The sequence below is a fragment of the Lepisma saccharinum genome, chromosome 1, assembly GCF_977018435.1.
Source record: "Lepisma saccharinum chromosome 1, izLepSacc3.1, whole genome shotgun sequence".
Taxonomy (NCBI): domain Eukaryota; kingdom Metazoa; phylum Arthropoda; class Insecta; order Zygentoma; family Lepismatidae; genus Lepisma; species Lepisma saccharinum.
The window spans coordinates 138,093,005-138,117,203 of NC_139229.1; the positions used below are offsets into that span (position 1 = coordinate 138,093,005).

The 24,199-nt window shown below is 38.1% G+C and overlaps 1 protein-coding gene across 1 annotated transcript in view; it reads right to left on the reverse strand.

Moving 5' to 3' along the window:
• The window catches only part of Fatp1 (Fatty acid transport protein 1), a 48,629-nt gene that overhangs the window by 4,365 nt on the left and 20,065 nt on the right, over positions 1 to 24,199 (reverse strand). The window contains exons 2-10 of the mRNA XM_083139037.1: positions 20,903 to 21,053; positions 20,162 to 20,399; positions 18,107 to 18,341; positions 16,300 to 16,501; positions 15,168 to 15,360; positions 13,597 to 13,740; positions 12,723 to 12,860; positions 11,194 to 11,260; positions 872 to 962 (exon numbers count right to left, since the gene is read on the reverse strand). Of these exons, the coding sequence (XP_082995163.1) occupies positions 872 to 962; positions 11,194 to 11,260; positions 12,723 to 12,860; positions 13,597 to 13,740; positions 15,168 to 15,360; positions 16,300 to 16,501; positions 18,107 to 18,341; positions 20,162 to 20,399; positions 20,903 to 21,053 (1,459 nt within the window). The remainder of the gene's footprint in view (positions 1 to 871; positions 963 to 11,193; positions 11,261 to 12,722; positions 12,861 to 13,596; positions 13,741 to 15,167; positions 15,361 to 16,299; positions 16,502 to 18,106; positions 18,342 to 20,161; positions 20,400 to 20,902; positions 21,054 to 24,199) is intronic.

Genomic DNA, 24,199 nt, shown 5'->3' on the forward strand with positions numbered 1-24,199 from the left:
AAAGTCTGGCTCTTTTCAAAGGGATTCTTCTCCAGTGGAGTCGCCTTTGCAAATGAAAGCCTGGTGCTTTAACCCCCCCTCCCCCACACAAAATCTGGGCCTGAAAACAGTGAAAGATATCTTTTTCATTTGGTTCATTTTACTTCACTTTTCTGCCACTTATGTCTGACTAATTGAGAAAATGAGGATGAGTGATATAATAAAACTGATGAAGGGACATTCACAAAGAACACCCATGCCTAGGCTGGGATTTGAATCTGACACCCCTTGCATCCTAGCATGCTATGCTAACTAATCCACCATGTAGGTCAGCCAGTGAAAGAGTTTTGGAATTTATCAATAGACACTTAACCTAGGACTTATCAAGTTCTGATAAATGATAAAGTGTCATTCGGTACAAAGTCAAGTAGTATTAGAGATGTACCGACAATTATTTAAAATACTAAATGTTTCATGTAAACCTGGATTATTTTTCATTTTCTTAATAAAAGTATGTAATCATAACACTGTTGGATTTTAGCTTAGGAAAAACTCCTGTTTCTGGAAATTTATTTTACAAAGGTGGATACATAAATTCACAAATCATGCTTTTTATTCATAAAAACAGCAACAAAATATTAGAACTATGAACTAAATTATCAACAATTTTTAGAAATACTGAATCAGCAAAATTATCAGTAATTTTACAGATAAATCAATACACCATACCTTTCCAACAAAAATCTCAGCAGAAAAGAATTCTGCATCACATTGCGGTTCTCATGTAATTATATTGTTTTTTTCTTATATAACACAATTGCCAGTAATTGGATTCCTGTATGTTTTAATGGGTCACTAAGAAGAGTTGGAAAAAGATGGAATCTGAACTCACCTCAACTCCATACACAACAGCATCCTTGTACCCAGCAATGTTACTGACCACACCCTCTATTTCTGAAGTAGACACATTTTCACCTTTCCATCTATAAGAATAAAAATTTATATTATTATTATTATTAATTATTATTATTATTATTATTATTATTATTACTTGTGATAAAAAGGGCCACAAATGCATGCAATAAACACATTTGAAACTTTTTATTATTATCATGTTTATCTCTCTTCTGAAGATAATGAAGGTTTTGGAATTCTTAAAGAAACATGTGCTCTAAGGGGTTTGTAAATTATGAATTCTAGAAGTGAAGTCTTTTGGACACTCTGTATTAGGTTATTCCATGCCTATAGTAACAGCTTGATAAAGGCAGGCCACAGTTTGTTAGAACTGGATGTGCACTTAACTGGCCTGGAATAGCACTGCCCTGCAAACTTGATAATATATATATAAACAGGGAGGTTATTTCAGTTGTTTACCGCCAGCGTGTCGGCCGGTCAGAGGTCCCTTCATGCAACAGGTCCCGGCAAATTGCGTTAGTGGAAGTCCATAACAGAAACTGCTTGTTTTGTAATGCTTCCACTTTTCACAATTACAGTTACAATTACAATTGAAATAAGCACGTACCTTGTCGCAAGGATGCTGGAAAAGGTGTCCTCCCAAATACAAATATTTCTGGCACCTTATTTCTGACATCTAATCTTAGATTAGACATCGCTACTTTATCCTCAGTTGACAGAAAGGGAAGACAGCATCCAGGCGCATAAAGCAAACCGAAAGCATAAAATGATATTTAAAAGTAATAATAATGATGATCACTAACCTCCTGTGTTATAAGAGATGTTGAAAATGACCTCCTTCAACAGCAATACAACACGTTTCTTAGGTTCAAGAGATCCTGTCTCTCGTAATTGCCTGACCACTTTTGTGCAAGAATTCGTTTTCACGTAATTATCGTACATAAAAACTCTTTGTTCAAGACTATATTTGTTTAGCGGCATAACTAATGAATGAATAACAATTAACACACAATAAAGCACTAGAAATAACAGTATAAAAAACACGCGTAATGATAAACGCAAACAGAAGTGAACATGAGGGTACGGTACACTCACTACGTCTGGTAACCGACAGTGTTGCTAACCATTTTTCGGCAATGTCCCTACAACTGACCAAATGTCCCTACGCCAAGCAAAGCGACTAAAAAAAACATCACCTCATGAGCATGCAAAACAGAGGATAAAATATACACATTTACTTACCAAATCTTTCTGCTCGGTGCTTCCACAATTAATGAAGGAACGAATTTACAATACAGGACCCCTCCCCGATTTTTGTAATATTTCACATACTCACTAATTGAGGCCTCCTAATCACGAATTTTGAAGTTAAAATTTGTGGGTCACGTGTAGAAATTGCAAAATAAGTGAAATTGAGTGGGCCGCGATTGGCACGATTGCTCATTATTTACCGGAAGATTTTGTGTTTCTAATACCTAAAAAACGAAATATACATTCCTGATATTACTACGACCTTAAATTTTAACTATGTTTGCCTATCCTATCCTAAACTTACCTTACCTGAATGGTTCGTGGGGCTATCTGTCAATGGTTTGTGGGGCTACCCGTGCATGGTTTTTCGACCCCAAATTTTAACTATGTTTGCCTTGCCTAACCTAACCTAACTTTACTGAGAATGGTCAGTGGGACTATCCGTGAATAGTTTTGCGCTAACTGTGATTACGAACCGATAAAAAATCTTATTTTTGTAGCACTTTAATGGCAAACGTTCATCATCGAAGACACCATTTTCGTATCCTGCAATTTTACGATCGATGCACTGTTGTCAAACTTACCTGTAATCAAATCAGTCCACACTCCACACGTTCTTCTACATTGTGACTGTCGCTGTCACATGTAAGCACCTTCTTTGGGCAATATACCGAAATCCATCAGTATATTAATTATCACCCGGCCATCCTCCTGCACACTCCACCTAACAATCTGTACAACATTAACAACTTTTTTACTGTTCTCTTCCGCCATTCTTACACGATCCATGCTCTCCAAGTATGAAATCAACAGTGTGGCAATGCTGTAGACAGCGTAACTAATTGCGAACGTCAATTGTTCATATCAACAAATATGGCTACCATACTTATATATAGAGAATCATTGTGAGAATAGAAAAGCTTATTTTACAACTTCTACACATTAATGAACAATTTTTTCACATCACCCCAACATGTTAACTTGAGATAAATCATCACGACTAATTATTTCGTGAGTATAAGACGTAGCATAGAAATTACAGAATGGTCCGGTATTGTAAATTCTTGCCTTAATGAATAATAGGGGTGTACGGGACAGAATTTTTTGGGTCCGGACGGAAATTTTTTAAATCCTGAAATTCGTGACAGAAAAAAATTGCAATTTCCCGACCAAATCGGGAAATTTCCGAAGTGCTGGAAATCTCGAATTCTACACGTCATTTTCACTTTAAGTGTTTGTTTTTGCATTTGTAGAATAAAAACTTAAAATTTCCGATAAGTTCCAGAAACTTACAATCCAGAAAATGTCGAGAATTAATGACTTTTTAAAGTGACCATTCGGTATTTCCTGACTGCTCGGGATCCCGAAAAGTCAGTAAGTCATTTATCGAAATCGGGATCGGGACGGGAAATTTTTTTCCCAATCCCGGTCCTGACTTTTCTGGATCCGCACACCCCTAATGAATAACGTTGAATCATTTAATGTTGATTATGTTATTTGAAGTCATACATGCTGCTACTGCTGTGAAGAGATAGATGTTGCTTGATGATGCTGTACTTCCTGCAGTCTTTAACAATTCAGGTCCGATTCTATTTCTCTTTTTTGTTTTTGTATCATTTAACATTGAAAATATTCTTTCCGTTTCCACGTTAGAATGTGGCAATGTTAGCACTATTTTGGCGAGAGTGTAAATGTTTTCAAAAAAGAACTTGCCTTGAAAGTTCTTGGTAAGCGATAACATGTTCCAAAATTCTGATGGAGATTTGTTAGTTAGTTCTTTTTTCTCCTCCTCGTTAAAGTATCCAGATAAACTAATCTATTCATTCCAAACCAAGAACGAAGAAAGTGCAACTGACTGGCGAGTAAGCTTTGCACCTTTGCACAATAAAATGTTATTTTCCAAGATTGAAAAAAATCCCTACGTTTTCTCTCATTTGGCAAATCTGTCCCTATGTGGGCGAAATATAGTGAAAAGTCCCTATGCTTAGGGACATGTCCCTATGGTTGACATCACTACCGACAGCTGCAGTATGAAGCACTCTCTCGCAGCTGACAACTCCCCGATAAGCTGCCGGCGCTCTCGCGACAACAGAGGATAAAGTAGCGATGTCTAATCTAAGATTAGATGTCAGAAATATTTGTATTTGGGAGGACACCTTTTCCAGCATCCTTGCGACAAGGTACCTGCTTATTTCAATTGTAATTGTAACTGTAATTGTGAAAAGTGGAAACATTACAAAACAAGCGGTTTCTGTTACGGACTTCCTCTAATGCAATTTGCCGGGACCTGTTGCATGAAGGGACCGCCGAACGGCCGACACGCTGAAATAACCTCCCTGTGTATACACACACACACACACACACACACACACACAAATGATGAAGGAGACAGTAAACACTTACTACATGAAGAGAAATAGTTCTATATTTCACGATATATGTCGCATTTTCAACGTAGAAGATAGATAGTGTTCTTATCAACTGTTTCTGGCAACACTGACCGTAGAGTTGCTACGGTCAGTATTCTGTGCCTCTACACCATGTGACGCTGATCTATCTCTCTTCTACGTTGAAAATGCGACATATATCGCGAAATATAGAACTATTTCTCTTCATGTGGTAAGTGTTTAGTGTTTCCTTTAAAATTTGTATTTATCCACCCCTCTGGCACCTTTTCTGATCCCATTCCTGTGTTAATAGGATGAGAAAAGGTGCCAGAAGGGCTGATATACACAAATGAAGAAGGAGACAGTAAACACTTACCACACAAAATTAAAAAGTTTGATATTTCACGACCCAGGTTGCATTTTCATCGAAGAAAGAGATCGTGGTTACAAAGAGTAGAGGCACAGAATACTGACGGCAGAGTTACTACCTTCAGTGTTGCCAGAAAGTAGATAGAAAACAAAGTTACATTCACCAGTGTTTACTGCATGGTGGGTGTGTGGTTTTGGTAAGAGGGGAAAGTGTTATTGGTTGGCTCGACTGCCTGCAAAAAGACGTGTCTGTGTGTGTGTGGGGGGGGGGGGGGTAAAAGATGGATAATGGAAACACGGAAACAGTTGTTGAAGGTGGTATTTTGGCTGTTGGTGTGGATAGCAACTGTGAATTCAGAGTTTTGGATGGAGGAACGGTGATTACTGATCTTCAGGTTCAAGAGGGTGGTGGTTTCGCACAGGTAGAAGATTTGGCAGATGAGGGTGCAAATCAGTTTGGATGAGTGGCAGGTGCCCTTGGGGTGAAGGATGAACTCACCTGCTGCTGTAGGGATCAGGAGGGTGGGGGAGGTGATGAGTATGGGGCAGGTCTTGCACCTGGGTTTGTTGCACCTGTGAGCTGGGAGGAGTAGTGTGGAAGGGGTGGGAGTGTTTTGGACCAAAGGTCTCACCTTCTCCCCAGCCTCTAACCCAAACAATTTCTGGCTATTTCTTGACATCGAAACTTTCGTCCGCAGACTCAGGTGGACCTATTTTTGTGCCAAGAATCCCCCCTCCAATGCTAATCCCTCAGACATACATCCCAGTCTCCTCCAATTCTGTCCCCCCCCCCCCCCCGGTACCAAAAACCACCTCCTCGAAAGATACATCACCTCTGTTGTCAACAACGATTCCGACAGTTCATATTTCCAAAACTCCCCTTCCCACCACAATCTAAACCCAGCCCAGCACCAAGCCCTCCGATCCCTCCGAAACAACCCAGACATCAAAATCCTCCCTGCCGACAAGGGTCCACCACAGTAGTCATGAACTCCTCTGACTATGTGGCGGAAGCCTCCCGCCAACTCTCTGATTCATCCAGCCAACCACGGTTGATTCATCCACCACATACCTGTATAAAATCCACAATTTTGTCCTCTCGCGAGGACCCCCTGAAGACCTATCCAACTCCACCATCTTCTCACTCATACCTGACAACACTTTCTACCTCCTCCCGAAAATTCACAAACCGAACAATCCCGAGAGATCCATTGTGTCCAGCTACAATTCACCCACTGGACGCATATCAGCCTTTCTGGACTCTCACTTCCAACCCATCATCCAAGCCCTGTCCTCCTACCTCCGTGACACCAACCACTTCCTTGACATCATCCACAACTTACCACCTCTACCACCAAACACCATCCTCACTACAATTGATGTCACCTTCCTCTACACCAATATTCCCCATGCCCATGGTCTCTGTGAAATGGAATTCTTCCTTAACATCCAACCCAAACCCCACAGTCCCAGCACCCACTTCCTGATACAACTAGCCAACCTTGTACTTACCTGTAACAACTTCTGCTTCGGTGACCAACATTACCTACAGATACGTGGCACAGCTATCAGTACCCATTTGGCCCCCTCTTATGCCAACCTGTTCATGGCAGGCTGGAACAGGAATTCCTTGACTCCCAACAAATGAAACCACTCCTCTGGCTAAGATTCATAGATGACATTTTCCTCCTTTGGACACATGGCGAACCCTCCCTCACTACATTCCTAAACCAACTGAACAACTTCACTACCCTCAAATTCACCTGGTTCCACTCCAAGGACCAAGTGACCACTTCCTAGATGTGGACATCCACATTGCAGGAGACCACCTGGAAACTTTCATACACATCAAACCAACCAACCAACCACCTCCAGTATCTTCACTACTCCAGCGCACACCCCTACCACACCAAAAAAGCCATCACATTTTCCCTAGCTCTCAGAGGCCAGTGCCTCAACTCATCCCACTAAAACTACAACCTACGCCTGCACCAAGCCCTAACCAACCATGGCTACCCCTCCACCCTCATCAACAAACAAATCACAAGAGCCACCTTCTACAACTGCAACAAACAACCCAAAACCAATCTTCCAGCTCTGATCACAAAATACCACCCCCACATCACGAAAATCAGACATACTCTCCACTTCCTCCTCCCATCCTGCACAGTGATCCTGACACCAGGGACATCTTTCAGGATAAAACTAGGGTCCTTTCCATCGCAACCCCCCCAACCTCAAGAACATCTTGGTCCAAAACACTCCCCCCCTTCCACCCCCCCAGGTCACAGGTGCAAGACCTGCCCCATACTCATCACCTCCCCCACCCTCCTGATCCCCACAGAGGCAGGAGAGTTCACCCTTCACCCCAAAGGCACGTGCCACTCATCCAACCTGATTTGCACCCTCATCTACCAAATCTGTGGCAACTTCTACCTGGAGAAACCTCCACCCCCTTGAATCTAAGGATCAATAATCATCATTCCTCCACCCAAAACTCTGATTTCACAGTTGCCATCCACACCAACAGCCATAATACCACCTTCAACAACTGTTTCCGTGTTGCCATTTTCCAGCTTTTAACCCATCCACACAGACACGTCTTTTCACAGGCAATGGGAATGGGCCTATATATCAGGCATACACGCCACTATACCCCCCCGGATGCAACCTAGCCAACCAATAACTCTTTCCCCTCTAGCCAACCAATAACTCTTTCCCCCCTTCCCGAAACCACCCACCCACCATGCAGTAAACACTAGTGAAAGTAACTTTGTTTTCTATCTACTGTTTCTGGCAATACAGCCGTCAGTATTCTGTACCTCTACTCTTCGTAACCACAATCTCTTTCTTCTCCGATGAAAATGCAACCTGGGTCGCGAGATATCAAACTATTTATCTTTGTGTGGTAGTGTTTACTGTCTCCTTCTTCAATTGTGTTTATCTATTTCGCGATCTGTGTCGCATTTTCAAGGTAGACGATAGATAGATCGACGTCACATGGAGTAGAGGCACAGAATACTGACCGTAGTGTCTCTACAATCAGTGTTGCCAGAAACAGTTTATAGATAACAAAAAGTACTTTAACCAGTGTTTACTGTAAGGTGGATGGGTAGTTTCGAGGAGGAGAGGAAAGTGTTACTGGTTGGCTAGGTTGAGTCCGGGGGATATAGTAGCGTGCATGCCTGCTTTTAGGCCCTTTCCCATCACCTGCGGAAAGATGTGTCAGAGCAGGGGGGGGGGGTAAAAGATGGATGATGGCAACACAGAAGCAGTTATTGAAGGTGGAGTTATAGCTGCTGGTGTGGATGGCAACTGTGAAATCGAAGTTTTGGGTGGAGGAACGGTGATTATTGATCCTTAGGTTCAAGGGGGTGGAGATTTTGCCTAAGTAGAAGTTGCCGCAGATTTCGCAGATGAGGGTGTAAATTAGTATGGATGAGTGGCAGGTGCCCTTAGGGTGAAGGGTGAATTCACCTGCCGCTGTGGGGATCAGGAGGGTGGGGGAGGTGATAAGTATGGGGCAGGTATTGCATCTGGGTTTGTTGGATCTTTGAGTTGGGGGAGTGGTGTGGAAGGGGTGGGACTGTTTTGGACCAAGATGTTTTGGAGGTTGGGGGGGCGATGGAAGATGACCCTTGGTTTACCCCGAAAGATGTCCCTGGTGTCAGGATCGCTGTGCAGGATGGGGATGAGGGAGTGGAGGGTATGTCTGACTTTCGTAATGTGGGAGTGGTATTGGGTGATCAGAGTTGAAGGGTTGGTTTTGGGTTGTTTGGTGCGGTTGTGGGAGGTGGCTCTAGTGATTTTTTTTGTTGATGAGGGTGGAGGCGTAACCACAGTTGGTTAGGGCTTGGTGAAAGGGGTAATACTAGAGCACATTTGCAACAAATTTGACCATATGCACCGGGGGTCGGAAATCAATGGGTTTTGAGTTATTGGAGTTTGTAGATCTTCATGAAATATTCCGACTTGCGACCCAAAAAACAAATAATTGTGAAAAAACTACTACACCCTGGGCACTTAATCGACACGTTGCTAACAGCTGACGAATGAGTGACTACTGGGGAAAATATTCATGCCCAAAATTCACATACCCACAGAAAGAAACAGTCATTGGTGTACACGTCATGAATACATTTGGAAATTATCGTTTAAATCGAAGAGGATTACTCAAAAAATTGGTAACACACTTAGCGTAAAAATTACGGAAAAAACTTCCTCGTTTCATAAGCTCTCCAAAAATATACAAATGTTGTCAACTGGCACACGGGTTGGGGGAAAATCTGAATAAAAAGCGGAGAAGGCACGTTGTAGACCTCTTTGTAAAGTGAAAAGAAGTTGACGGTTGTGAGAAATAAAGGGATGAAAATGAATGAAATAATAATGTTATTTACCATTCTCATGATTCCAGGTTGTCAGAATTAACTGTTACAAAAACTACAAATCCTGTTAAAATTGCCTCCCCCGGTTACGTATGCAAGCACGCAGCCTGCAGCATACTTCAGACATAGTCACTCGCGTTGACACTTTGTCTCTTATGTCTCAATTCTCTCTCTCAACTCCTCTTGGGAATCCACTGGTGTACTGTAGACTAACTCTTTCATGTGACACCAAATGTAAAAGTCGCATGCTAATGAGGAGGTAAATTCTGTCAGAAGGATGGATTTTTGTCGATTTTTACTACATACCGACACTGAAGACCCCCTTCACCTGACAAGAATTCTGTGGACGGACAAATCCAAATTCGACCACGATGGTATTACGAATTTTCATAATGCACATTTTTGGGCCCCTAAGGGTCATAACCCAAGAAAATCTAAAGAAAAGGCTCACCAGAGAAAATTCTCACTGAATGTGTGGATGGGAATCATCCACAATCATGTGATCGGGCCATTCATTCTGCCACAAAACCTAAATGGCATTATCTACGAAAACTTCCTAAGGGAAGAATTGACGACACTGCTGGAGGATGTGCCGCTTGCCACAATATGGGGTATGATTTACCAACATGATGGCTGCCCAGCCCACTATTTCTGAGGTGTGCGACAGTGGCTGGATGACAATTATCCCATGCAATGGATTGGTCGAGGCGGCCCGAAACCCTGGCCGGCGAGGAGTCCGGATTTTACGCCATGCGACTTTTACATTTGGGGTCACGTGTAAGAGTTAGTCTACATTACACCAGTGGATTCCCAAGAAGAGTTGAGAGAGAGAGAAATGAGACATAAGAGACAGAGTGTCAACGCGAGTGACTGTGTCTGAAGTACGACGCAGGCTGCGTGCTTGCATACGTATCCGGGGGAGGCAATTTTACTAGGATTTGTAGTTTTTGTAACAGTTAATTCTGACAACCTGGAATCATGAGAATGATAAATAACATTATTATTTCACTCATTTTCGTCCCTTTATTTCTCACAACCGACAACTTATTTTCACTTTACAAAGAGGTCTATAACATGCCTTCTCCGCTTTTTATTCAGATTTTTCCCCCAACCCGTGTGCCAGTTGACAACATTTGTATATTTTTGGAGAGCTTATGAAACGAGGAAGTTTTTCCCGTAATTTTTACGCTAAGTGTGTTACCAATTTTTTGAGTAATCCTCTTCGATTTAAACGATAATTTCCAAATGTATTCATGACGTGTACACCAATGACTGTTTCTTTCTGTGGGTATGTGAATTTTGGGCATGAATATTTTCCCCAGTAGTCACTCATTCGTCAGCTGTTAGCAACGTGTCGATTAAGTGCCCAGGGTGTAGTAGTTTTTTCACAATTATTAGTTTTTTGGTCGCAAGTCGGAATATTTCACGAAAATCTACAAACTGCAATAACTCAAAACCCATTGATTTCCTACCCCCGGTGCATATGGTCAAATTTGTTGCAAATGTGCTCTAGTATTACCCCTTTCCAGGAATAGGTTGAATTACCAATCACCCTATATATATATATATATATATATATATATATATATATATATATATAGAGCCCTCCTTGCTTTTATATTTTGTACACTCTATGTTCTCTGGCATCATTGCCCTGTAACTCATCACAAAAATTACAGCAAAAGTTTGTTTTGCCCCACTTTATGTCAATACAGGGTAATCGATACTTAAGCTACCATTAAAAATGGGACCCAAACCACTGTGCAATTTTTCCCCACTGGGGATCAAATCCCAGGCTACTTGATTACAAGTGATGTCTCCCCAAAAGTTTTTCCATATGTGCAATGTATACATCTATAAATCTAAATCTGTGATAATCTATTCTACAATATAAACACCATTATTACCTGAATGTGTCACCAGTTCTGTCCTTGAAGTAAAGGTAGCCTAATTCATCCATTACTAAGATATCACCTGCAAAACAGAAGTGAACGGCAATGAATTTCTAACCAGTAAAGTGTTCAAATATACAAAATTCACCAATAACTTTTTTTTTAGGAAAGAAAACAAGTAATTACCTTCAAATGACTTTATCACCTTGAAAATAATCACTAGAGGAGGCAATACACTTTGACCAGCATTTGTACAGGTCTTGGAAATAGTGTTGATAGTCATTGACAGTAAGTTTTCGCAAAATATGCATAACATTTGCGACATCGTCAAATCATTGCCCTTTCAGAGCCATCTTAAGTTTAGGAAATAGGAAAAAATCAGCAGGCGATAAGTGCGGAGAATATGGAGAGTGATTGATCACTGTCACTGAATGCTTAGCAAGGTATTGTTGTACAGACAATGTGGTATGAGGTCGAGCATTATCGTGCAACAAAAAACATTCGTCGTCATCATTCCTTGATGTTGAAGGGCATCCTGATCTTGGTTCATCCTCGACACTTTCACGTCCACCTTTGAAACGATTGTACCAGTCAAACACCTGGGTTCTTCATAATGCTGCATCACCATACACTGCCCATATCATTTGTATTGTTTCAGTAAACGATTTACCCAATTTGTAACAAAACTTTATGTTGCAACTTTGTTCCATCTTGGTGTGTGTATTTTGTATGCTGCCTGCACACGACCAAATCTGATGCACGCTTGCCCCAATACCGACTGCCTGTAACAGGTTGAAACATGCACTGATGGTAAGTTTAGATATAGCTCTTTGCAGTGTTGCCAGAATACAGTACCTTTTTATTTGGTTGGGTTCTTTTTTTTGACAGTTCAGTTTCTTTATGGGTGGACCTTGTATATCTTGCATATTAAATACTCTGTAGTGTAACTTTTATTTTGTTGAAGTTTTGATGCCATGTGCACATGCTTCAAGTTATGAATGATATGGTTTTAAAGTATTAACAAATAAACAATGGAAACAAAGAACTGAATACGACATGAACCTCTGCCTTAATTTATTAGCATCAGTCATTTTTTACCAAAACATATTTCAAGGCACTGCAATATTTTAAGCATTAAGCCAAACTTAAAAAATATGAATTTTAAGTAAGTTATATTGGGTCAATACCAAAGAATATCAGTTATTTTTTAGAAGTTATCAAAACTTAAAAATGATATTTTCTGAATTATTTCAGACCTGATATTTGGACCTTTGTAAAATAAAAATATTTCGAATGGGACTTTAGAGATTTTGAGAAGAGTAAAAGTTCAACAAAAATTATTCTAATTTTCTTTTCTTTTTAATGTATCATTTATTTATTATACATTTTTGCTTCTTAGTGACTCAGCATTTTAACAAATAAGAGACTGAAGTGGATCAACTTCTCATTTCTTTATGTGTAGTGATAAAGAGGGATGAGAATAAGCAAATACAAAAATCACAGGCTTTAAAGTGTTACATTCGGATTTCAAATAATGTACTCACCAGATATGAATGCAGAATCTCCTTTCTGAAATACATCGAAAATAACTTTCTTCTCAGAGGCCTTTTTGTCCACATAACCCAGATAAGCTCGGGCAGGGTTATTGGGTATTATTTTTCCAATAAATATGCCTGGTTCACCTGTAAACATAAAAACACAAATACATAATTTCAACGATCTGGTCAAGGTTTTAGTCAAATTGGAATTATTCTATTTATCATACGACTACTTCCTATTCACTTCTGCGTACACCAAGTGACACATGCAATAAGTTTTGAGAGCTTTCAGACTAAAATGACAAGTGACACAGGCTCTTCTACTCTGTAGAAAAAGTATTCACTGCATACGTGCTACTAATAGACCAAGGCAACAAGATGCAGGCTATTGAGAAAATGTCATACTCTCATATGTATACAAATCAACAAAAAAAGACATAACTGAAATATCATGTAGTTTTAAATAAATGACACATTAATTTCTACCTTATGGTGGTGGGAGATATTTCTCCCACTTGGCCATACCACAATATAGGCAAGGCAGTGGAAGAAATTTCTCCTGTTAAGCATATGAAGGTTAAGCATCATAGTACATAACAACCACAACATATTTAAAAGCCAGAAATGATTTGTCTAGTATTAACTAAAGAAAAAAAAATGAACATGCTTTCTACATGCCTTGTATAACTTAATTTAGATTTTTACATTGGGTTGGTATGGTTTAAAGTTGCAAATTAAGTTAATGAACTACAGAGCCCACTACCATTTTCATGAATATCCAAATAATCTAAGTAGTCGAGACATCCAATTAATGTGATATCCAAATAAAATTCTATTTCGATTTGGCCACCCTTTCCACACAGTTCAAGTAACTACATACCCGGCTGACATGATGTGCACAGTCCTTTCTCATTTCTGATTGGTTCGCCAGACTCTGCATCTGCCCGGATGATTGCAATTGGATACACTGATGGGACTATGCGGGAGACAAACCCAACAGCTCCTATTGTATTGTCAACATTCACTGGAAACAAAACAATAATTAGGTCTCTAAAGTATAATTCAAAACCATTAAAATAACAATATGTATAATGCTCTGATGTCCACTATAGTGTTTTCTGTATTACATTATTGAATATCTTGTTGGAAAACTGGATGGTAAGAGACCTGTAGGAAGGCCTAGATGAAGATGGAGGGATAACGTTGAGATGGACCTAAAGGGAATCGGTAAGAATGGCACAGATTGGATTGATCTTGCCCAGAATAGGGACAGATGGAAGGCTTGAGTTGCTGCAGCCATAAACCTTCAGGTTTAAGAAGGCTAGAGAGTTTGTTAGTTAGTTTATATTATTGAATATCAGGTGTTTGTTTGCCCTAAGTATACATTTCCACTCTCAATTTTTATCACAAACAGGAAAAATTCTAGTGCTTAGATGCAAATAAGATATTTTAAAAATCTGACCCTGTAAACTGTCTTACAACTTGGGCAAGAATTTAGCATCTTGGAACTGATTCAACAAACTATGTAATAAACACTACAACTCTGTTGCATGTGATAATGCAAACGATAACTTTGTTAAAACTCTTAAACAAAAATTATATCCTGTTTATAAAAAAATTAGTACATTATAGTGTTCATTAAGTTCTTAGTAACGAGTTACGAGTTAATAAATAATTTAATTATTTTGATTTGCAGACCTGTCAATGTTTCATTGTTGCCCCTTACTGATGTGCCCATCATAATTTTAACATCAATCTGGCAGAAGAACTGTTTTAATTAGCTAGATGATTTAATTAATGCTGCCTAATTGCCCAATTGGATTAACCATGACAAGAAGATGACATGTTGCTGCACTACAAATGTGCATAAATTTAAAAAGTAAAGTAAAGTAAAGTGCTCCCCTGTGCATAGCACCATGCCATGAAGGCGTATAGGGGGTGTGGGGGTAATGCCCACACTTTCTTGATCCGGTCGTGAGTGGGAGTGATGTGATCAGCATCACGCCTCTGACCACCTTTACCCTCCAGGGTTTTCCCCAGGTACCCATGTCATTCGATGCTGGGTGGGTGCCGGAGCCGCTTCAACGTTAGAAAAGTTCCCGGATTTGAACCAGCTGGGGATCGAACCCAGGACTTTTAGCGCCGGCCCCTGTGGCAGAATGGTTAGCACATCGTGCTATGATGCCATGGGTCCTGGGTTCGAATCCTGGCCTGGACATGGATATTTGTGAGTGTCCATTCATCAATTTCATCATATCATCACTCATACCCATCTTCGTAAATTAGCCAAATGTGGCACAAAAGGTGAAGTAAAATAAAGCAAATCATATCATATCATACCAGGACCTTTAGCATGGTAGTCAGACGTGTTACTGACTGAGACACTGCGGCCACTTAAATGTACTTAAAAAATATTAAAGAAGTTGTACAAAAGAAAGTAGTCATACCTACCTATATTTGCGTTTCCCTCAGTTGCTCCATAGAACTCCGCTATGCCACGGATGTTGAATCTTTCTACAAACTGTTTCCATATCTGTGGACGAAGGCCATTGCCATACATGACACGGATCTTGTGCTCTCTGTCTTCAGGCTTTGGAGGGACCGACAACATGTACCTGCACATTTCTCCGATGTACTGACCAACCTACGGAAACAGCAACAAAATATTGTTCATAACAGTATTTATTTCCCTTTGCATGACTACCACAACACATAACAACAACAAAAAAATCATTCATTTGTTTCATCAGAAAGATATTTGTGTAAGGTGGTGGCAACATAACTTGGGGCTTAACTTTAGGGGTGGAGAGGATACAGAATATGAACCTCAGGTTCCAGGAAGTTAAAAAAATGTTCTTAACAAGTAATTTTAATAAACCTGCAAATTTTAGGGAAACAAGTGCAGCCAAGTTACTCCTGTAGTATAAAGTATGCTTTCCTGTCTTATACAATCTTTTATTAGGGATCAGACAAAGTAATCAATAATTTGTAGGTATTGGCTGATATAAGCATATTGGTATCAGATTGTGCTACAATTACTGATAATTTTGCTGGTCTGATAAACAGATATATATATATAGAGAGAGAGAGATAAACATGTAATTTAGTGCAAAATCCTGCCATTTTGTTGTTATTTTTTATGGATACATAAAGGTATACTTCACATACCCTGGAAACTGGTTACATTAATCAACGATGGAGGCTAATGAACCATTCATTTTCTTCAAGAGTCATTTGCAGTTTTATATCTCATCTTTACTAGTAATGGCTAAAATGTCAATGATCCATTCCTATTTGTCTCTAAGATTGTTTTTTTCTCTCATTTTATATCATATTCTGCCACTTTTGAGTAATCATGGTAAGGGTGAATGATGATCAGTTGAAACTCACAAGAACAACCCATGCCTGAGCATGCCCCTCTTTTCTTCTTGGGGTATACCAAAGGGGTTTTATTGAAAGGTGGGGAGAGGTATCAAAATATCCTGCCTTTGGACTCCATTTTTATGAAGAAAATTCCTAATTGCACTGAAAATGTGTTTTTGATGGTTAAACCTTGTGGATGCACTTATGGTTCCCAACCTACCGTGCACTCATACTTCTTAGCGTCAACAAAATATGCAGATGCAGAGAATTTCTTCCTTATTACAACAGAGCTGCCATACATTAAGGCCTGTGCTACTGCAGTGACACCTCCAGCTGTGTGATAGAGGGGAAGGGTCATGTACAGCCTATCCTTTGGAGTGACACCCACCAACCAATGAATTGCTCCTCCTAGGAAGAAGAACCTGAAAGAAAATCAGCCAATCAGAACACACACCAATTAAATACAAGACATTGTTCATGTGAGTACATTGACACTTACTCTCCATAATATATTACACAGATATAACAATTTATTTGACTCACAAAACCTTGTTCGTAGTATAAGTGCATCCGGGAAGGGTATCATGTTACCCGCAAAATATTTTCTTTGCCAGTTTACACACTTGGTTACCTTACTGCTCACAGTGTATTTCTATTTACCATTGTATCCATCAATGGTATTTAATTGGTGAAAAATATCTAGGTAGAAACTAGTCAAAGGGTCAAAATTACTCACTTAACTGAATAAAAAACCTAAAAACCAAATAATTAGCTGACTAATTAATTACCAGTATAATTACAACCTATCAATTAGCAATCTAAAAATGAAATGGATATTATTATTTTTTAAAAAATATTATCTAGCATGCAACATTCCCATAACCAGCAAGGACACACCTTTTTATTAAACACAAAACGAATATTTCTTTGAAGATAAGACAATGTTCTTATTTGTACTAGAAAATCAAGAAAAATGGACTGTTCATGAAGGCACCATAATATGATGAGCACATAGTAAGAAAGAAACACTTTCATAACTGGGTTATTTTGGCAGTATACATTACTTATTACTAAGTTAGGAAAAGTGATAAAACTAATTAAACTGAAAAAAAAAAAAATAAATGTTACGGGAAATTCCCCTAAATTAAAGAACCAAAACAAACAAACTAAAAAAGAAGAAGATAAATCACAAATTGCACAAACTCACAAAACTGATTTCAATTACCACTTTTTATTTTTAAACTGACTACAGACCAAGATGTAAAAACTGACATTACTGATCATTTTCCACTCCTGAAACATTCAAGTTCTGTACTTAATATATGCTATTTTGTAATACATTACTACACTATTGGTATATTAGTATTAAAACAGTATGGTATTACATTAATTAAAGTTGCAATTTGGGTTGTCAATTAAATTGAATAATAATACTGACTAACTGATCAACTTTGAAAATTCAATTATCCGATCAACTGTGTTTAATTGATTCAATTAAAATGTAATGTGAAGTGCTCTGTGAATCCTATGTACGGAAAATCTGTATACACCATTGGTTAGGTAGGATGGACAGGTCATTAACATGAACTAGTGTTTCTTGCATAACTTCAATAATAATAATAATAATAATAATAATAATAATAATAATAATAATAATAATAATAATAATAAATAGTTGTGGAACACATCAATAAAGAAATGTGTGTGTTATTCTTCATAGTGTATGGAATTACTATAAATAAAAACTAATATATTGTATTCTCTACAAATATTAAAATTAAAAATGATATTGATTGGTTTCGCTCCAAGTTTAACTTGGAGCAAACACTGTTCACAATCAATTAAGATTCAATTCATTGATTAAATACATCTTGTTCATCAATTAACATGTTTAGGCAATCAACAACGCTAATGATAATTTCATATTAGTTAATTATTAACACAGCATGCAAACTCTTTTATTATATTTACTGGCAGTTGGAAATAACCACAAAAACAATAATTGTTAGCTAGATACAAACACTTGCCTTGAATTTGTAATAATTGCTGCCTTCGGCAAACCTGTAGTTCCTGATGTGTATATGTACATTAAATTATCTGCGAAGCCAACTGTGTCTGTAACAGCTGCAGGTGAGCAAGATGATTCTATCACCAATGCATTCAGATTTTTTGAGCCAAGTTCACTTGTGAGCGTGTTTGAACTATCTCCGGAATGATACAGCGTGATGTTTGAATCAAGCGAGGATGAAATTTCTTTAATTGCTGAAAGAAGACAGACACGAGTTATTTTTCTGCACAATAAACATATATACTTTACCATAATCATAATGCAATGTCTAAAAGTGCACACACATATGCAAACACTTACAAAAATTACTGGAGGAATTCATACGGTCATCTATACTTTTTCAATTCTTCAAATCTACAAATAGCCAAAGGTGTAGCATAATTATTGTTATTATCAGAGAGATTTCCACTCTTACCACATAAGAAAAGCTATTCCATGCTCCCTGGCCCTTAGAAGATAATACCTCAACCAGTGGCATGCCCAAGGAGGGGAGGAGTTGGTGGGGATTGTAACCTCCCATTCGGAACAGTATTCTTAAAAAAATGAACATCAAAGGCAGGAAAAGATGGAAAAAATGAGGGCTGACTACTAAACAAAGTATCTGTAACCCCCTCCCCCACCTTTGAAAATCATGGGCATCCAACTGACCTCAACTCATCTCCCACACTTTGTCAGGACTACATCCTGCCCTGGTCAACAATGGCCACTGTAGTCACCAAACAAATCTCCACTTCCTGCATACTAAGTAATAAACAAACCCCAAAAATCTGTTAGTGTAAGGAATCATATTTCAAATATATACATGCACATATATGAAGTGGAAATTGATAGCTAGGGGAATGATTGGTTAAATGTTGGTCCAGCTGGAAGAATGCTCTGCGAAATTTTGTAACCACCTCTCCTGCATCCCCTCCCCCTTCACTTCAAGCACTATATACAGGCAAAATTAATATTTTGTATGTTTTAAAACTGAAAAATACTATGCATTACCTGAATTTTGTCTGCTTTTAATTTCCTCTTAAACATTGTTTTCATGCGTTAATATTACTCTTAATTATTTGAACTTAGAAATTGGTTGAAAAATTATCTATAATTAGCTTTAGATTATTACCTAGCATTTGGTTTCAGCCTGTAGATGTACATAGTTTTCTCTGTGCTAACATACAAAGCTATTTTCTTTACTGCTTTCAAAAGCATTTTAATATTATTCTGAACTATATATACATCATTGCAACATCATCTTCATTACATGATCTAATTTCAGTCCCTCTTTGGTTTCTTCTACTTTCTTAACTACATATTATATGGCTAAGCTCAAAAGCAAAAGTACCTTCTTGTTTTAATCCACCAACAGTACTAGAAGTGAGAGGAATGCAGAGGGTCCCGGCTAGCAAAATCTTCTCCAACCATCACCTCCCGGTTGACTCAATGTCACCATGTTAAACCATAGGAGCAACCCCCCTTCCTGCTAGCCCAAGGCTGGACTAAACTCCCCCAATTAGCATTTTGCACTTCAAGCGTTGTCCACCAATGATTTATACATCAATCAAACTTACAGCTACCTACATGGATTTGATTTCCTCCCTCTTCCTTTACAGCCAGCTCTTTACATGAAAACTGTTAGAAGCGGATGTTTGCTCTATTGATTTATCTCGAATTTGCCACTTGGAGGGTACAAGGATGATTTTAGGGGAATGTAATAGTAAATTTAACACCAAAAAATGCCATAAATCAAGCATGTGACAAATTTTAGGGGAGCGTGGGGATTCTCCTTTATGTTAACATCCTGACAATGAAACACGATGATGTGTTAAGTAAATTTCCATAGCTGGGAAATGTTCTTATCCCCCTTCTCTTCCCACTTTGAGAACTATTTACAGCAAACATTTAGGCTAAAATACAACTTCAGCATCTTCTATTCCAATTTGGAAACCCATAAGTTCCTTTATTCAACTCATGTCTCAAAATGTGCACATTTCATTTTATCTAGCAACTATTTAAAGCCACTTATTACCTTCTGCTCCTTCGCTTCCAAATATAATGGCCTGGCAGTTGGCAACATTTATGGAATGAATTAACGTATGAAGCCGCAGGTTATAATTTATGAAGGCCACTGTGATGCCTAACTTAGATAAGCCTAGCCATATGCACACATATTCTGGTCGGTTATCCATGAACAGTGCAACTGTGTCTCCTTTTTGATATCCATGGTTCTTGAAAACATTAGCTACCCTATTACTGTACTCATTCACCTAAAAAAAAAAAGAAATCAATACCGTTAATATGTGAAAAAACAAAAACACAATTGCACCTTAAAAATATTGTTACTCATACTCTAGTGCATTACAGTAATTACATAGAAGGACAAGCCTATTAATAAATATGTATTGCTTAAATTTAAAATAATCTATTGTGGTTAATTTAGGATACTGAGGTTACTTCTGTGTTGCATATGCTTATGTTTACATATGTTTAAAACAAATTTTCAAAGGACTTACAATAACATAGTTTGACTATACTAAAACAATCATATAGAATTGCCCAAAATAACATACAGAAATTAAACATTTCTGCCACACAAGTCTGCTAGTTGCACATTACAACCTTGTTAAATATCGCATATACTATAATATTATATAAGAACAATTTTACATTTTTGTGGATAAAGAAAATCATATCTGAGGTAAAATTTATGATTTATTTTGTGGATATTTTGAAAAAAATATAATATTTATTTAAAAAACGAAATCATTACCTGTTGAAATGTCCATGTCTGGTCTTCAAAATAGAAACATATTTTACTTGGATGTTTGGCAACTTGTTGTTCAAATAGTTTTGCTACTGAAAAATTCTTCCTTTCATAACCCTTCACTTGTAATTGCAGTCTTATAAAACAATAGAGAGCTCTGTAATGAAACAACATAATGGAAAATGCTCAGTGCTTTTCATGTTCTAATGTTAAAATATACATTTAAATGTTACAAATTCAATTTTTCAAAACTCTGACCCGCATCTGCACTGCTTGAAAGAAACAAACTCTGGAGATCAAGTATTATTTAAATAAATTCAATGTATATTTGTCGATTACTACAAGAGTATCTTTATTCCAGCTTATAGTCCAGTAAAAGTAGGTAAAATGTCATCAAAGAATGGAAAAAATTCCAACAGAGATAAAAATTGGTAGATATCACCAGTATGGTATTTCAAACAACATACTAAAAGTCCCCGACAATCCGAGTTGTGCTCTGTCCGCCATATTGGAAAATGGCGGATGAACGGTGACGTTTGATCATAATTGCTTTATTAACTAAAAATGGTGAAGGTTGAGCTGAAAATGTGTTCAGACACAAATTAAAGAAAATAAAATTTCCAATAACTGTAAGAAGATAATTTTTTGTGATTTAACCAACCTATCTAATAATGTTAAAAATAAATTTAACCAATATAATCCAATAATGTAAAAAATAAATTTATTTCGCGACTTGTAACGAACAATATATATTACTGACCAAGCTTCTTCCAATCCGCTTCCCCTCATCATGTATCCTATCGCTCCCTTGTACGACATAAGCATGTGGAATCCACCTAGACGAAGGACAACTGACGACATATCTCCGTTGTCTAGAGAAGCCGCAACAATTTCAGAGGCTTTCAGATATAGAGGTTGGTCGATAGTAACAATACATGTCTTTTGAGCATGTTTCATGCATTCTTCAACTGCGAACATAAGGGATGAGTATATGGCATCTGGACTTGTCGGCAGCAGCTTTATAAATGGTAATATACTTATTTCAGAAATGTGATTTTCCTTGCTACCTTCAGTGGCAAGCTCCATATAACCACTCCAACTTGGACTTGGTGACAAGGTAAGGTGATTTCCACACATCTATACAAAATCAAGAAGTGATGCAACATGCACTGATGGTGCTACCTGTTTGGTGTATTCAATTTCTTTAATCTTGATTTTCTCCAGGCAACGGACAGCAGGCACAACGTACGTGCGTAATGGAACATTACCAAATTTGGCAAGGTAACATTCTGGTGGTTGCTTCTTCAATCGAACATTTTCTTTTCTGGGATGAACAGATCTTGCAGGAGTAGTGCACATAATGCTCCCCATATTGTGGAAAGTTATTAGTCCATCCAAGTTCCGAACATTGACGTCTGCATTATCAAAAACAAACCGATTCAATAATTCCTTGTCAACAACAATTTCCTCATCACTTAACATTGCAGAACTAAGATACAATACGGCTTCATTGTAGATGCACATAAACCCATGCTTGATAACATATCAATAATATTTCTTGAACCAAAATATCTATGTGGATGAACTGCAAGTCCAATCTGAATCATTGAATTGAATGACCGTGGTCTTACTGCTGATATAATAGCATGCTCAATACACGCACATTTTCTTTTGATGGAGTCTTCATTTCCTTTTATTTGTTTCATAATCACACCCTCTCTAAAGACCCTTAATGTCTCTGGAACCATATCATCAGCTGTCTTCAAGCATTAATGTGGATTTGGATCATATGTTTCAGATCGTATATCTTCCCGAATTATTGCGGCAGCAGTTCTAACAATTCTATGTCTTTCGTTCTTTGGATCTTCTTCTTTCTGTGTGTACCAACTTTCGGATAATATTTTATATCCTGTATCACGGAAACATACTGTAGTGGTTTGCCCTTTACGTATTTTATTATCATGTCTTCTCCATAGTGATCACATAGGTGTTTCTTAAGAGATGTTTCTGAGACATCAGTATCTTGTGGAAGATATTCCTTCATCTTCGTCATAAGTTGATTCATCGAGTACTGACACTCGTCGTTATCATTATCAAGGTAGCAGCATAACTGCAGAAATGCTATAGAAATACACTCATCTTCAGGCCTACCACGTTTTCCTGATGTAGGTGAGGATGTGTAAAATTTAGTGAAACAAGGATGGTGATACCTAGCCTCAACTGCAACTAGATCAATAACGATGTGTATTCGATCAAGCACAGTCCTTCCCCAATCATCGTTCCTCTTGATGGCAACTTCAATGATTTGATCCTTGAATGTTAAGGATCGAACTTCAAATATTTTAACTCGTCTGTTCACATTTTTGTTTTTCATTTCTGCTTGAAAATCACAAACTTCACTGCAAGACAAGCAATCACATTTGAAGTGAAATATATGTACTGCTGATCGAAGGAGTATTGAATTTTGTGGTGAACAATTACTTGCAGCAGTAATACTACTCTCACGAGTATAGTCTGTACGGCACTTAATATGTAACCTCACATTCGTCTCATTTTCCAATTTCTCAAATATTCCATCTTTTCCACGTAAACTGCTGCTCTTTATAGCAAGCATTTAAGCCTTTTATCACAACCACAGTGTCACCTTCACTCAACGTTTGTTCACAAATAATACAATATTGGGTTATATCCATTGTTGCCTTGCCAAAAAGGTTATTCAGTTTGTTGTCTGATGATCAGATCCATTACATCGAAGTTCCACAACGGGCAGCACCCTTAAAGAAATTACATATATTATTAACAGTGAAATGGTAGGTTAAATCACAAAAATTTATCTTCTTACAGTTATTGGAAATTTTATTTTCTTTAATTTATGTCTGAACACATTTTCGGCTCAGCCTTCACCATTTTTAGTTAATAAAGCAATTATGATCAAACGTCACCGTTCATCCGCCATTTTCCAATATGGCGTACAGAGCACAACTCGGATTGTCGGGGACTTTTAGTATGTTGTTTGAAATACCATACTGGTGATATCTACCAATTTTTATCTCTGTTGGAATTTTTTCCATTCTTTTTTCTAATTTGCCTGGACTATTATTTTAAAGTTTCATTCTCATAAAAGTGTAATTCACATTTAATTGAACATTGATGTACTGGAATCATAGTACCTTTGTTTTCTTTATGCGTGATGATGCTATAATGAGTCAGACCCATAGCTAGAACCAGGGCCATAGTAGCAGAACCCTGTAGACCCCTGCTCTGCCCCCTCACCCCACACACACACACTTTCACTTTAGTTGC